The following is a 17,018-nucleotide window of genomic DNA, read 5'->3' as shown; positions in this document are numbered from 1 at the left end:
GAAGCTGACTGAACTTGAACTGAGAAAGAAAGACTGCCCAGGTGAGACAGCTGCTGGTAGCCTGGCTGAGGTAAACCATTTGCTATATTCAAGTTGTGGATTGCATTAAATTGGTGTGTGAGGCAAAACTATAATAAACAAAACATTTGCTATATTCAAGTTGTGGATTGCATTAAATTGGTGTGTGAGGCAAAACTATAATAAACAAAACATTTGGTTCAGTTACATTGTGTGTCTTGACTGTATGTATAAACCAGTTCTGTTACATATGGTATATCTGCCTGGTTTTTAAGTTTCTGCCCAGAAACTGACTAGGTAACTCCAGGAGTAAGACCTCAGTACAGTAGTGCAGGAGGTATTTTTTGTGAACAGGCAAAGGAGATAAGCTCTGCTGAAAAGAGGAACCTGTGAAAAGTCTAGATAGTGCTGGATAAGCAAGCTGTTTATTTTCCTTTCTTTGGAGATAAACAAAAAGAAAAAGTGTTAATGTGTATACAACTCTAGTTCTGACAGGCTTAATTAAGCTACTGTTGGCACCTGGTAAGCTAGCAGCCTGTCTGCATTGCAGCAGTGAGAGAGTAAGAGCTGCCTTAACCCACTGAATTCAGCTAGGAATAGCTACCTGAGTTGTGCAAGAGGAAAAAAAAGGTGCTGCTTACTGTAAAACAAGTGCTTACTCTAGAAACTGTAACTGCTGCATAAGAATGTAATCAAAGCAGTGGAATTCCTAGTGTATGCTGTTTTAAAAGTCAGTACTCTAGGCTATACTGGTGAAAGACCAGAATCTGAGAACCCAAGATGGGAATTTGGGAGCAAAAGTGGCAAGAAACCTGGCTGATCTTGCAACAGAATCCTAGTAGGGTCAGAGGAGCACAAGAAATTAAGTGCCCTGAAGCCAGTTAACAGCCAAGGGGCTAGCCAGCATAGAGAAGCAAGCTTTAAACTCAGAAGAATAGTGAAACGGAAACCCAGAGGCTCCAAGAAGGAAAAGGAGACCAGTGAGGAGCACCAGGTGGCGATCCAAACCCTAGTCAGGTACTGCCCAAGAGAGGGAGACTGGTCAAACCCTGTGATTTGAAACCCACTGAAGGATAGGGTGGGGTATCTGCTCTTTCAGAAGGGTAAACAGAGCCCCAGGACTACCTGGAAGGGGTCCAGAACCCATTCCCAGATCTATCTACTGAGCTAGAAAAAGCTAAGCACCGTATTAAAGACCTGGTAGAGGACCAGTTATTCGCTGTCAAATATATTGCTAAATTAAAGGAGGAAAAGAATCTCTGGAGGCAACTAATGCTTAGGCAAAAGGAAAGTATGGAAAAGAGGTTCTAGAATGAGCTGGATGCTAACATAAGCCTTTTAAAATTGTACAAGAGTGCAGCTGAGAACTCTGAAGCTAGGACCACAGAGCTGATCAGGGCTGTTGAAGAACTTTGTAAACTTCTGGAAAAGCCAACAAAGTGGTTCAGATTCTGCTGATGGAGAGGGAAATGTCCAAGAATAAAATAATGAAGGAACTGGATGAGGAAACTGGCAATCTCAGAATAAGGAATGAGATATTGTCCTAGAAGTTGGGGGAGACCCAGGCTCAGCTTGCTATTTAAAAAAAAAAAAATTTATTTATTCAGTTTTCTATACCGTTCTCCCAGGGGAGCTCAGAATGGTTTACATGCATTTATTCAGGTACTCAAGCAGTTTTCCTTCTCTGTCCTGGCAGGCTCATAATCTATCTAACATACCTGGGGCAATGGGGGGGATTAAGTGACTTGCCCAGGATCACAAGGAGCAGCGTGGGTTTGAACCCACAACCTCAGGGTGCTGAAGCTGTATCTTTAACCACTGCTACTGAGACGACTACGAGGCAGGAGTGCCAGAAGCAAGTGGAAGAATTAAATGCAGAGCTGTAAGCCATTCAGGAGCAGCTAAGAAAGTGATGGACCCCTCAAATGGAGGAAGAATCAGCCCAAGGTCCAAGGACGTGGCTTCCCAATACCCTGAAGGGGCTGAGCGAGACTGACTGGAAGGAGATTAACCAGGAGGACCCTGAAAAGAGGGCTTCACAACCTCTACGGTGTTCGGAAAGGAAATAAGGCGGGCATGCATGCTTGGTGGTGGGGTACGAGTGAAAAACACCACTGTGAAGTTCTCATGAGGTAGAAACACATGGGGGTTTGCAGTACAATTCTATCCTGCACTGAAGCACCAGTACATTAACAACAGATGGGAAAGAGCCTCAGTCCACAAGACATAACAAATTTCCCTGAATGGAGATGAAGTCCCGGGGAAAAGAATGAATTCCTAGGAGAAAAGGGGAGCGAGCCTTCTGAGGGGATTGGAACTCCAAGAAAGATTGCAGGGGAGAGATGATAACCAGATAAAGAACTGCCCGAACAATGAGATTATGGTGAAGGTAACTGGAGTCCAAGCTCTGATAATGGGTGGACTGGACTCTGATTTGGTTACAAGGGACAACCATACTTTTAAACTAAAACTCTAGTCTGCAGATTCAAGTGCTACAGTGTCAAAATGTCAAGTGCATCAAAAACAAAAGGGGGAGTTAATCTGGGGAGGGGAGGAATCCTGGAGACTGATGGCTAATAGCCCAATGACTATTATGGACTACAAGAAAAAGAAGAGATGGGCTCAGCAGGAGTCAAGATGGTAACAGTTGGAGTTGTGGCCCTGGGGTGGTCTTGGTGATTCAGAATAGTGGATAAGGTCCTATGTGACCAGGGAATATCTTGCCCTCCACCCCTGGGAAAGAAGCCCCTGGTAAAAACATGCACTCACCCATTAGGGATGAGCTGAGGGGGACAGTATGTGATAGATTAAGGGGTTTTCCCTCCCCATGCTAATATTATGCCCCCGGGCAGTAGGGGATGCTAATCAGAAAAAGAAGGGACTACATGTCCCAGAATACCCTGAACTTTAGGGCTCAGTGCTGAGTCAGAGGGGCGGGATTCAGGAAGGAGTATTTCTGCCCAGACTTTAATCAAGAAAGAGGAGTTCACAAGGGAATAGGTCCCTGGAAGAGAGAGGAACTCTTCAGTTTTTCCTAGATGTGGGCTGAGGCAGAAGCCCTGAGAAAACTGACTTAACTTGAGCTAAGAGAGACTGTCCAAGTGTGACAGTTACAGATAGCAAGGCTGAGATAAGCCATTTGCTGTATTTAAGTTGTGGATTGCATTAAATTGGTGTGTGAGGCAAAAGTATAATAAATACAATTTTTGTTTCAGTTACAGTGTGTCTTGACTGTACACTTCTCCCTCGGTATTCACGGGGGATAGGGGCAGAGCCGGACCGCGAATTGAGGAAAAACTGCGAATAACTTCTCGACCGGCTCTGACCCATCTCCGCCTCCCTACCAGCCTTACCTGGTGGTCTAGCAGGCTTTCAGGGCAGGAGCGATCTTCCTATGCTCCTGCCCCATGTAGATCGCCAATAGGAAATGACTTCCGTGAGTTCCCGTAGTCTCTTGAGACTACGACGGGAGCTCATGGCAGCCATTTCCTATTGGCGATCTACACAGGGCAGGAGCGTAGGAATATCGCTCTTGTCCCGAAAGCCCGCTAGACTACCAGGTAAGGCTGGGATGCCGGGAGGAAGGCTGGAGAGAGGCGGGAACATGGTAAACTATGGGTAGTTTCCCCCTCCCCCCCAAAAATCACAAATATGTGAAACCGCAAGTGTGGAAACCGCGAATGGGGAGGGGGAAGTGTATGTGTTACAGGTTGTGATAAAAAAAAATAACCTTAGCACATGGGAACAATCCACATGAGGGCACACTAAGGCCATGGTCTACTGCATCTTTATAAAACGACCCCTCAGTAAATTTCATCAATAACTTAAGACACATTAATGTACATGAATATGTTAATTTGTTAAGTGCACAGTTAGTAAATAGGTCCCATAGGCAATAATGGGGCTTGTGATATTTGCTGTGCATTGTGTTAGTAATGAGGCCCTAACTTTTTTTTTTACCTATGCAATTAGAAATAACCTATAAATTAGAAACCAATAAAGAACCCCAAATATTAATCTGTAGGTGTTTCTTCTCATGTCATGAAGAGTTTTGTGTAACCAAGCCAATTTGCTTATTGAAAAAATAATTTTGCTTATCAGAAGTAAAGCGACAGACCTGAATACAAGTCAGTAACAATGCTGTAGTTATCAAGGCACGTCACTTTATTTCAGCATATTGAGGAACAAGGTGTAGCTATTAAGTATGAGTGGTTCATCTGTTTGCAGGCTGCTTGGAGAAATATATGACCATTCTTGAAGAGAAGTTCAAAACAAACATACTAAAGACAGTGTATGCTGGAATCCATGGTAAACCTATGAATGATCCAGAACTACAGAATTTCTTCCGCTTCAAATGCTGGATATGATTATATGCAAAAGGACTGCATCTAACACCAATATCTTTCAATGCATACTGTATTAGTTGTTGTCTTAATTTTTTATTGATCTGTGTAAGTGATCACTTCTTTTCTATCTTCAAATTCTAAAATGACAAAAAATCCTTTATCTACCACACCCTTTCCAAGGCAATTACAAAATCATGGTAACTTTTCTTATCCTACAGGCTCCAGCTGACAGAGTAAATTTCTTGGTCATCTTTGGGCTGATCATATCCCATTAACCTTAGCTAAATTATCTTATCCAGTTATATTTAACTGGATATTCAAAGAGAGAACAGATTTACTCAGCACCACTAAATATGCCAGTTAGAAGATAACTACATATTTTATCTGATTTACTTAGACTTAATATTTATGGTCTATGTTAATTTGTTAATTAATTAGTTAACTCTGTCCATGTAACTTTTATCCTTGCACTTAGCAAACCTCCTAGGCTATTAACTTCTTGCAGGACATCAAGCTGTTCAGCCAACATGTAACCAAATAGCAGCCCCAAAATTTCAATTCTGAGGACTCGTCCAATTAATGCCAAAGAATAACCAAATTAAGCCTTCTGAATAATGACCCTAATTACCAGGAAAACACAAAAGCATCACAGCATGCCATTTCCCCTTTGTTCCCATCTAATGCTAGCCTACGGCAATGGTTCCCTATTCTACTCTATTAACTAGTTGGGTTTTCAACATATCTATAATGAAATATATTTTGATATCCATTGTGATGTATATTCTAAGAACCCAACTAGCTATGAGATTAGTAGGGAAGATTTGAGACCCACTGATCTACAGACTCCAAATTCAAAAAAGTAGTTCATACTTTTGTCAGGATGTCACAAATGTTAATTTCTAATGGCTTGATTTGCTAAGACATTTTTGGCCAGACATTTTGATGTCCTGCAGAAGGTTTTCATATAAGAATTGGGGGGTGTCATTCTGAGGATGAGGCCATAAGTATTTAAATAGCAGAAATATTCAGCCATTATCAATCTATTCAGGATCATTGCAAAAATAGCAGTTTTAACTTAAATGTTTAAGTTAAGGACTGCATGTTCAACAATCTTACAATATATAAATGGATAGAGCCACTAAATAGCAAGAATAAAAATAAGTAGTCATCCATGTATCTGTTTTGGTTAGGCTTCTGAATATTGTTCCATTATATATTTGTTTTCTAGAAGTCATGTCTCATAACTAATTTGCTTTTGTATTTCATTTGGGGCCCTCAGTGCAGAACAAACAGATAGTATTAAAGAAAAATGTTGCTGTAAAAAATTGAGTTTTCTTCATGTGCAAGTTACCGGTATTTAAGTGAAAGAATAAAATAGTAGAATGTGCTGTACTGATCACAGTAATGGCTTTCTTACTTTTCTATTTAAGCTGAATTTGGATGAATCTTGATTAGTTTTGCATGTGGAAATTTGCACACCATTTATAGAATCTGGGGGCTAGTGTTTATAATATTGACTAAAGTTCTTAGAACTGAATTTGACTCTGTTATTTGGAAAAATATTTCTGCTTTGATTTTATTCTATCTTTTAACAATATGGAAGCTTATAGCAGTAAGCTCTGTTTTATTTTTTTATAAAGTTCTTCAGCGTTTACAAGAAATAATTCTCTAATTTTAAAACAGAACATATTATTGTAATTCTCTGCCTTTTTGTTTGAATATTTGCTCAATGAAAAGACTTCAAATAGCTCGAAAATGCAGTATCGTGTTTTGTATTTAGGACCGGTAGGTACAATCATGTCACCTCTTTATTATAAACTTTCCACTGCCTACCTTTTCTCACCATATTCAATTTAAAATTATTTTATGGACTCATTGTGATTTATCTAAATGTTTTCCATATTATTTAGCTTTTCTTTTAATATTTCACTCCTCTATGTGTCTTCTTAGATCCACTCAATTACAGTTTCTTGTCTCCACATGCCTCTTATGGTTAGGTTTGACAAAACATGACATTCCTCTTTTGCATATTTGGCCCCACATGTGTGGAACATACTTCCAGTAGAGATTAGAGCTGAATCTATTTAAAATTTAAGCCTGTTGTGAAAACTTAACCATTTACTCATGCTTTACAATTCAGTTTCTTCAGTCTAGTCAGAGTGGCTTGGTTTTTCACTTTACATTTGTGTCCCTCCTGTATCTCCCATTTATGGATAGATTGTGAACCCACTATGGAGAGAGAACGTATGTAAACTGCTTTGGTTGCACCACAGAAAAAGCACAGCTACTTACCTGTAACAGGTGTTATCCAGGGACAGCAGACAGATATGAAGTCAGATGGCTGGACTGAGAGCCATGAGCGCTAAGCATAATACCTCTCCTTAAACAGGAATAGTAGGAGAGCAACTATGAAGAGAGTGACCAGGAATCTAGATGCAACTGGAGAGGGACTATACTAGGGAGTATGTGGTGCAATGGTTAAAACTACAGCCTTAGCACCCTGAGGTTGTGGGTTCGAATCCCACACTGCTCTTTGTGACCCTGGGCAAGTCACTTAATCCCCATTGCCCCAGGTACATTAGATAGAGTGGGAGCCCGCCGAGGCAGTTAGGGAATAATTCTTGAGTACCTGAATAATTTGTAATCCACATAGAATTGTAGGATATACAGAATATAACTGCTTTGGTTGTACCACAGAAAAAGCACAGCTACTTACCTGTAACAGGTGTTATCCAGGGACAGAAGGCAGATATTTTCACAGATGAGTGATGTCATCCACAGAGCCCAGTGTAGACAGTGAAAAGTGTACTATCACTTTAAGCTTTAGAAAGCTTTGAGACATGAGTGGCTTTCCACCCAATGCCAACTTGCGAGGTCATCAGTTTTATGCCCAAGTGACAAAGCCAACTAGGGGAGGTGGGCGGGCTGTGAGAATATCTGCTTGCTGTCCCTGGATAACACCTGTTACAGGTAAGTAACTGTTCTTTATCCCAGGACAAGCAGGCACCATATTCTTACAGATGGGACTCTCTAGCTTATCTGAAAGGGATGGAGGGAGAGTTGGCCTCTAATAAAGAATAAATGGTGCAGTACCACTGAATGAACTCGGATATACTATCTGATGTAAGTAAAGAGTAATAGAAGGAGATTGGTGAATTAGTAACTGGTACAAAAATGTGCTCAATAAGAGTAAAATGCAATTACTGTAATCCAGTAAATCCATCACTGAGGTTGTTAAATATAACTCGACCTCACAGTAGTAATCGAAAGCAAGCATAGGAGAGCAAGATGTTATGAAGAATCAGGTAGAATGTCTAGTTGGGTTCTGGAATGTGGGATGTTTAAGGATGAAAAGGAAACAACAGGTTATGTGAAGCACTGTGTAGCTTAGGTCGTTGTATGATAGGGAGCGGGCTGCCTAGGCTTAGTGGGGGCAAGGAAGTCACCAGCAGTGTTCCCCTAGGAATTACCCTGAGTACTCTGGTAAGCTCTTCTTTAAAGTGAATAGAGGTCAGTAGGTTCACCTACTCATATAGGAAAAGTAAATAGAGTAGAAGTGGTACTTTCCAAGATAGAAAAAGGAAAGTCAAAAAGAGCAGAGGTTGGAATCCATGAATGTGTCCATAATGTAGAAACAAATGGATGCTCAGGGAGAAGGTTATGGCTGAAAGGAAGTATTGGAGGAACTGATAGCAATGAGTTGAAGTGTGAGCCAAAATATCTAACCTCAGGATCTACTGAGATATGAAGTCAGATGGCTGGACTGAGAGCCATCAGTGCTAAACATGACAACATAGAACCTCTCCTTAAACAGGAATAATAGGAGAGCAACTATGAAAAGAGTGACCAGGAATCTAGATGCAAGTGGAGAGGGATTAAACTAGGGAGTGTGTGGTGCAATGGTTAGAATTACAGCCTTGGCACCCTGAAGTTGTGGGTTCAAATTCCACATTGCTCTTTGTGACCCTGGGCAAGTCACTTAATCCCCATTGCCCCAGGTACATTAGATAGAGTGGGAGCCCGCCGGGACAGTTAGGGAATAATTCTTGAATACCTGAATAATTTGTAATCCAAATCCACATAGAATTGTAGGATATGTGGAATATAAATTATTAAAATAATAATAATAATAATATACTAGGTAGTGAAACAAAACCAATGAAAGCAAAAATATCAAACACTGGATGGCTTCCAGTACTAAGTACGATAGTAAAATTTGGACAGAGAAGGGGAAGTCCTTTTGGCTGTTGAATTCAGAAAGTGAAGGTTTTATAAAACAGATCTCAATTGTAAGTGAATTTTTTTTTTTTGTCAGACTATTGAAGTAGAAACAAGAAAATAAGTCCACCAGAGCTACCAAAAAGGTAGAAGAATAATGGTGGGTAGATGTTAGTCGAGTGTGAGGGTGAAAAAATAGTTGTTGAAGCCACAAACTGGGTTTGTACCCATGGCAGTAACTGGAGTAACTTTCTCTTCATCAGCAGAAATGCATACCAGAATGTGTTTGTGCAACCTAAAAGAAAAACATCTTCAAATAGCTGTGAGGAAAATAATGTGCAGGAGAATTGAAGCAACGTGAGACCATTAGGAGACTCAAAGAGATCTGTAGAAGGAATTTTTCAAGGGGAGAGGATTTAGTGCCAGTTGGTGGAATGGAAAGTCCACTAGCATGGTGGAAAAAATACCGAGTTTGTAGAACTACAGCCAAGAAGCAGGACAAGATCGTGTGGTCTCATGACATAGGAAACACAGAAAAATGATGGCAGATAAAAGCCAAATGGCCCATCCAATATGCCCATCTGTAGTAGCATGCCTAGTGGAGGAACGCAGTCTGGCTCCGATCCCGGGTGGTCTTCCACAGAACCATGCAGCCTATGCTCAACTCATTAGTGGACAGACCTGGGGTAAGCAAACTCCCAAGGGAACGGTCCCCGAGTCCCAATCAGATGTGCAGGCTGTCCAGGGGACTTACTGACAAGCAGGGAACCCCCTTAGAAGCAGACTTTTCCCAAAGGTCTGCAATCTCTTGCAATCAAGGATGTCCCCAAAGGGAACCTCCACAGCATGAGGGCAAAAACCACAAACACAAAATACTGAAATTACATGAAAATAGAAATGAGCAGAAAATATAAGCTCCTATAGCCTGGTTTGTAGGAAGGAAGATTAATGTTTACAGAACCAGTGACAGTGATGAGATATTAGGGGAAGAGTTTAAGTCTCTGAAGTTTGAGGCTTTCTACAAAGTCCTGGCAGGTAGACAGAAGTAACCCACTAGTCCTAGAATAAAGTGGGATTGTATAAGAATTTCATGTTGTACACTTTTCTTTTAATTAATATGTTTCCTTCATGCTTAAAAGATATTAATTTAAACAAGCAGAGTGAAGAGTGGTATATGGCACATGTTCTGAATCTCAAAAACTAGAGCTGGTAGAAGAAACAAGTACCAGTTTTGGAATCAGCAGGTCAAATAAACCCAAAAACATGTCTAATATTTGAAGCACCAAAATGAGAGTTGGCCAATGTAATTATCCACTCAATTCTTTTATTTTCTCTCTTCCTCTATGTTGTTTGTCCAACTTATATTTTAATTTTGTTTTTATGGATGTTTATCATTTTGTAATATTTGATGAGGGATAGTTACAATTTTTAATATATCTTAAACTTTTCAAACCATTCAATTCCATTCCAATGAATCTGGATAAAGTAAAACAAAAGCAAGTGGTGCAGGCCACTTCCAGGATTTTCCAAGAAAAGGAGAGAAAATGTTTCCCACAGGAAGAAGCTGCATAAGAAATATGTGAGTAAACAGGACCATATGGACTTACTCCTGCAAATTAATGTAGGATAGAGTACATGAAGAATCACAAATATTAGAAGACGAAACATGGCCAGTGTTTTAGCGCCTTCCTCAGGGTCTAATGGCATGCTGGAGAGAAAAAACCTGAAATCCCAATGTGTGCACTAATAGAAAATCTAAATATAATCAAACCAAAAACTTGGATCAACATCAACCTGTGGTGTGATTATATTTAGATTTTCTATTGGTTGACTCAGCACAGGTATGAAAGCATCGAAAGATTAGATTACTTACCTCTGCTAATCTTCTTTCTTGTAAATATCCTCTGGAAGCTTCACCATAGGGTAATCAACCTCTTGACTGCAGGGAACTCACAATCGAATTGTAGCCCCTCCCTCTGGTGTCATATACCTAGACACTCCCCTGGACTTCCAGTCAGTACCAAAACCAGGTAGATCTAGTACAAACAGGAAACAGGAAGAGAGAGAGAAGGGTGTGGGGACTCCCCGTTGCATATCAATTCTGCTCATGAGAAACAAATCCAAAACAAGTAATGCCCTAAGGCCAAATTTGCATAACATGAAATTTGAACAGTAACAAATAGAAAACAGGATAACTTTTGAGAAAGGGGACACAGCCTTAAGGTCAGAAGGAGCCCCTCTAACCCCAAAAACCTTACTTATAAGGAACAAACATAGGATTCTTAGTGAGGCTGGACAAAGACATAAATCCAGCTTACCAGTTACTGGCAGACGACCTGCGAACTGGATAGAATAGATAGGCCGGGTGTGAAGCTTCCAGAGGATATTTACAAGACAGAAGATTAGCAGAGGTAAGTAACCTAATCTTGTACAATAACCTCTAGAACCTTCATTATAGGGACGTATCAAAGCAGTACCAACACATCGGGGGGGGGGGGGGCTGATGAGCCCACTGCCAGGACTGAAGACCTAAAAGTTGCAAGCCTGCTTAGCCGCACATCAAGTATGAAGCGAGGCTCAAGTGGCCACCCTACAAATCCCTTCAGAAGAGACTGCAGTTTATTCTGCTCACGAGGAAGCCATTCCTCTGGTAGAGTGAACCTTCACCCCAAGGGGAGGCGTCCTTCCCCCTGACACATAAACAGCGGAAAGGCAGGGCCCTCCAAAACAAACAGATGGTTCCAAAGACAGAAGTCTTTCGTGGCCTCCAGGTATCTCAAAATGAGGCACTGCACATCCAGATACTGTAAAACATGGTCCTTGGACTTGGAGCGGGCAACTGAACTTCCTGGTTGACACAGAACACTGAAACCACTTCAGAAGAAAAGAAGGCACTGTCCTTAAGAAAACCGTAGAAGCCATGATGCAGAGTAACAGATCTCTGCACAAAAGAGCTTGAAGCTCCGACACTACACGCAGAAGTGACCGCCACAAGCAATACGGTCTTGATGGTAAGATCAGTCAGAGAGATCTGAGTCAGGGATTCATAGGGTGGACGAGCCAGCGAGAGGAGAACCAAGTCCAAGTTTCACATTGGACAAGGTAGCCTCAAAGGAGGCCTCAGCCTCCCCGCCCCTCGCAAGAAGTGGATCACGTCCTGGTGAGATGCCAGTGAACCCCTGAGAGCAGCAGGACCCAAGCACAAGAGTCCCACAATCTGAACACAAAGCGAAGAAACCAGCAGACCCTTCCGAGACATCCCCTGGCAGAAGGGATGCCCTGTCACTCCTGCCAGAACCCCCGAAGCCGCCCCCACCCCCGAATGACTGCGGCAGGAGTCATGCCCAATTCCCCCTGCCACCAACCCTAGAGACATCCCCTGGCAGAAGGTTGTCCAGTCCCTGCTGCTGGAACCTCCCCCCCCAAGACATCCCTTCTGCCAGTCGTCTTTGCGGGGGTAATAAGTTCCTGGCCACGGCTTCTAACCTGATCACAGCAGGGAGATTCCCTTGCTGTGATTGGCTCAGTAGCCATGACTATTTGAAATTAGACCAGCATTTTGCTGGCCTACATTTCAGACGCCTATCACGGCCCTAGGGAGATGCCTAGGGTCGCCTACGGCCACTTCTGGGCAAAAGGCCACCCATGCCTAGCCTTGGGTGAGCTTAGGCGGCCCTATGCGCCTCCCTAGGCTCACAAAAATAACTACAATGTAGGTGACCCTCCTTGGGGTGATTTTTTTTGTTTTTTTATTTAAAAAAAAAAAACCAAACCCAAAACATGCATCCTGATTGGCTGGTTAGACAGCAGTAGGACACCTACCACTGCATATAATCAGGATGCTGTTTATAGAATTTGCCCCTAAATGTATAGGTTAAATGTACAGGTCAAATAGTTGTAAGTTTTAACTACTAAAAAAGGGCATATATGACCTTCATTCAACCTCAGATCATCCACAGGCAACCAAAAGTCTGTTCTGTAGAAGGCACTGGGAAAGGGAAATTATTTTTTTTATTTATATATTTAGTTTGAGAGTTTCTATACTTTATTCCTAAGCGACTCACAACTAAAAAGTAGCTGCTTACATAATATGAATCAATCAAATTTTTTTTTTTGGTAACATCACATATCATTGAGACAGATGCCATCACATCCAATTCCCCAAGAATGGAGGAATCACTAGAGACTGGATAAATCCATTTGGCTGAATTTCAACCTTGCAAATAGCCACCTCAGCTACTCATTTAGAAAACACCTACCAATAAATTTCACATATTTATTTAGAACACTAAACAAATATTTTAATAAAAATTCGTTATTAATTTATATACAAAATGTAACCTTTCAAACATTTTCAAATAAGTACATTTTCTGCTCCTGTTACTTCCTCCTTAACACGATAAACAGCATTCAAACAATACCTGTATTCTCATCTGCTTCGAAGAGAGATAAAAAGACAAGGCTGTTTAAAATAAATAGTCTAACCTATTTGGTGATGTATAGCCAAATTTTCTGATAAAATATTCTGTGCACTGCTATACATGAGACCTAGGTTTGATACCAGAGTGGCTTCTGTTTGCCAGATTCCAGGTGCACGTGTACCAAATTCCGGAAAGAACTATGATCTGTGGCTCCTGGCTAAGCATGGTCACTGCAATGATTGGGCTAAATTGGAGAAGGAAAGTTATTGTAAAATGGGAAAACTCTGGATAGTTATGAAGGCCATGACAGAGCCATACAGAGGCTGACTCCAATTAATTGAAACTGATAGGAGCAGGAAGAAACTGTGAGACCAAAAGAGAAAGAATGCTCCCATCTCTTAAGTTTTGAAGCAATGTCTTCTTAAAGTCCAAAGCTTGTATTAAACCTTGTTGAGTTTAGTAACAATCAGTACTCTCACTGTCTGGTCAAACGCAGTGCAGACACATAGACCCTTTTTATCAGGGCTCCAGTCTAAGCTACTAATGGGCTGAGTGGACAAAGTTGCATTTTGCAAAAGGCTGACAGATCCTGCAACCCCCATCTCCACACCTTCAGAGTCCTTCCTGGAACGCTGAGCAGGATATTCACTAGAAAGAAGGCAGAAATGGATCCAATTAAAATCTGAGAAATAATTCTGCCATACATTTTTTAAACAATTACCTCCTGTATTAAACTTTAAAGTACTGTAGTTGGTATTTGTGTTATGCCCAGTATATATTTCTGTTGACACTGAGCATTATTGAACAAGTTAGGAAAAATGCAGCGTCTTTGCTCCCGATTTTTGTAAATACAATTTACATCTTGGGACTCTTTAGACTTCCTACTAAATAGGGATGTTCCACTTCTGAACAAAACATATTTTGGTAGTATTGAGTTGATATGATCCATAAAAACACTCCTTTGAGAGGCTGCTAAAATGTAACTCATCCTGAGCTATCAATGAAATGTCAGCTAAATCCAAAGTAGTATAATAATTGTGCTGTAAATGGTACAGTGATCCCTAGAGTTTTCTAGAGCGATGTAATGGTTCAAAGAAAACAGTCTCTTTCTCTCTGCGCAGAGTACATGCAGAAAAGTACATAGAATGAGGCTGCACTGTGCATTGCAGCCCTTTTCCCTATCCTACTAGCTAAAGGAAGATAAAGAAAATTTAAACTTTTCCATTCTTACTCTCTATAGCATCCTAAGTTTGAAGACAGGAAAGTATCCCAGTAAAATGAAAGGCAGCTTTCAATCAAAGGATTTTTCTCAGGGAAGGAGAGAGCTCTCTCTATCTCTACTACTACTAGGCGGTGCTGAAAGTTCTAAGCCCAACCAACCAACTTCCTACATTCTGAGCGTTATTTTGCCATTGTAGCTGAAAGAGTGTTATCTTATTTCGTTAAGTGCCAAGTTGCAGAAACGAAATTCTGTTTTTTGACATTGTTTTAGATCACTGATTGAACCATATCCACATCATTCTCTTCTTGATTGGGCTGAGAACTTTTCAGTACCCTCTCATACTACTACTACTAATCAATTCAATAGCGCTACTAGACATATGAAGCGCTGTACATTAAAACATAGAAGAAATAGTCCCTGCTCAAAAGAGCTAGCTAAACTAAAGGTGGACAAAGCAATGGGGCCGAATGGTGTACATCTGAAGGTACTAAAGGAACTTGCAGCTCAAGGTTCTGAAGGAAGTTCTAGCAGCTCCATTGGCTAACATTTTCAATGCTTTCTTTAGAGTTGGGAGTGTTATCAGAGATCTGGAGAATGGTGGATATGGTTCCTCCCCACAAAAATGAAAGTAAGGAAGAAGTAGGGAACTACAGGTCGATAGGTCTAACATCTGTGGCAAGTAAATTAATGGAAATTCTTTATAAACAGAAAATAGTGATATTTCTGGAATCCAGTACCTGAGGTAACATGGATTCACTAGAAGCAGGCCTTGTCAGACAAATCTGATCAATTTCTTTGACTGGGTGACCAGAGAATTTGATAAAGGGGGTGTGTGTGCTAGATGTGGTGTATTTAGATTTTAGCAAAGCCTTGACAGTGTTCCATACAGGCATCTAATAAATAAACTGAGTTCCCTTGGTATGGGCCCCAAAGTGACAGACTGGAAGGCGACAGAGGGTAGTAGTCAATGGAAATCTATCATAGGAAAGGGATGTTACCAATGATGTGCCTCAAGGTTCAGTTCTTGGGCCTGTTCTTTTTAACATTTTTATAAGCGATATTTGCTGAAGCACTGTCAGATTTTGGTATCATCCACCTCTTTGTGGATGATACCAAAATCTGCAATAGAGTACAATACAGTATAATGTTTTATATTCTGCAATTCTCTACAAGAAAACTATGCAGTTTACAATTAGAATTAAGTCAAGGTCTTGACGTTAATTTTTCTGATTTGATCTTGTAATTGTTGGGGGGAGGGGTGAAGGATAGGATGTTGGTTATAGAGATTTGTCTTGAGTTTCTTCCTGAAGTCAAGGTAATTGATTGCTATGGAGAGGGGTAAGGATAGGATGTTGGTTATATAGAAAAGAGATATGTCTTTCTTCCATAAGTCGAGGTAGGTGTTGGGTTGGCAGTTTGTTCCAGATAATGTCCTTGCTGAGTTATTGGTAAGGATAGTTTGTAGCATTGAGGAAGGAATGTGGGACTTTAAAATCAGAACCTTCGAGTTTTCCCCATAGATCGCTTTGTGAATCATGCAGGCTATCTTAAATTGTATTCACTTTTTCATTGGCAACCAGTATAGTTGTTCTAATAGTGGACTTGCCTTCTCAGACTTATTGTTTTTAAAAATTAGTCTGGCATCAGTATTTTGTAGTAGTTGTAGTCTCTTGAGGTCTTTCTCAGTAATGCCACAGTATAATGAATTACAATAATCTAGGTATGGTATTAGAGCAGATTGTACTACTGTTCTGAAGCTGGTCTGGGTTAGGACTGATCCTGATTGTCATCAGTTGTCTCATCTTAAAGAAGAATTTTTTTTACTAGGGAAGTGATATGAGCATTAAAGGTTAGGTTTGAGTACAGTGTAACTCCCAGTACTTTGGAAGAGTTTTCTATCTGTAATCTCTCTCCTGTGGACAGTTTTATTTCTGTGCTCGGTAGAGAGCTATAGTCTCAAAACCATAATATTTGTGTCTTAGTTTTATTTAGTTTGTGTAAGTTTCTCATTGTCCATGCACTTAGGTTGTTGATTTAGAGTACAGTGATACCTTGGGAATCGGAACACCCCAGTACTCGAACAATTTGGAATCCGAACAAAATATTCAAGCAAATTTTGCCCCAGAATCCAAACTCTGCTTTGGAATTTGAATGCCCTGCACACTGTTCATGTGTGATTGTGCCCTGGAATCAGAACGCTACTTTGGAATCCGAATGCCCTGTTTGTATGTTTGTTCATGTGTGTTTGTGCATACGTTTCCCCAGCGCTCGGGCCACACATACGTTGTTCAGTTCATTGTCGGAAGCTGTAATGAAAGCATCTCATGTGATTTTCACCTTTGTGTAGTGTAGTGAGGAAAATACTGTACTGTATTATTATCATTTGTTAATATTTTACCATAAAATCCAGTGTATTTACTGTTAAAATTTGAGCTTGTGGGACCCAGGAATGGATTAATCCAGTTTCTATTATTTTAAATGGGAAAAATTGTCTTGGAACTCGAACAATTTGGAATTCAAACGGGGTTCTGGAATGGATTAAGTTCAGATTCCAAGGTATCACTGTATTATCAAAAGATTCTTTGGCAGTTTCAAGTTTCATCCACAGAGCTTCGATGCGGACAGTTTCACAAGTAATCTTGCTTGAAGAACTTCAGAAAGTTCACGACTGCCACACCGTGCATGTGCGAGTGCCTTCCCGCACAATGTAGGGTGTGTGTCTCCTCAGTTCAGATAGCTAGCTAAGAAGCCAACCAGGGGAAGTGGGTGGGTACTGAGAATATCTGCCTGCTG

General features: G+C 40.8%; 2 protein-coding genes across 2 annotated transcripts in view; one reads left to right on the top strand and one right to left on the bottom strand.

The window, feature by feature from the left end:
• The window catches only part of LOC117357752, a 245,966-nt gene extending 239,901 nt beyond the window's left edge, over window positions 1-6,065 (top strand). The window contains exon 20 of the mRNA XM_033938800.1: window positions 4,246-6,065. Coding sequence (XP_033794691.1) covers window positions 4,246-4,385 — 140 coding nt within the window. The 3' untranslated portion in view covers window positions 4,386-6,065. The remainder of the gene's footprint in view (window positions 1-4,245) is intronic.
• Window positions 6,066-12,844: 6,779 nt separating this feature from the next.
• WDR92 (WD repeat domain 92) overlaps window positions 12,845-17,018 on the bottom strand; it is a 39,878-nt gene continuing 35,704 nt past the window's right edge. The window contains exon 8 of the mRNA XM_033939109.1: window positions 12,845-13,651. Within this exon, the coding sequence (XP_033795000.1) occupies window positions 13,444-13,651 (208 nt within the window). The 3' untranslated portion in view covers window positions 12,845-13,443. The remainder of the gene's footprint in view (window positions 13,652-17,018) is intronic.

This window comes from Geotrypetes seraphini, chromosome 3 (genome assembly GCF_902459505.1).
Source record: "Geotrypetes seraphini chromosome 3, aGeoSer1.1, whole genome shotgun sequence".
NCBI lineage: Eukaryota > Metazoa > Chordata > Amphibia > Gymnophiona > Dermophiidae > Geotrypetes > Geotrypetes seraphini.
This window is presented reverse-complemented; position numbering and strand designations above follow the sequence as displayed.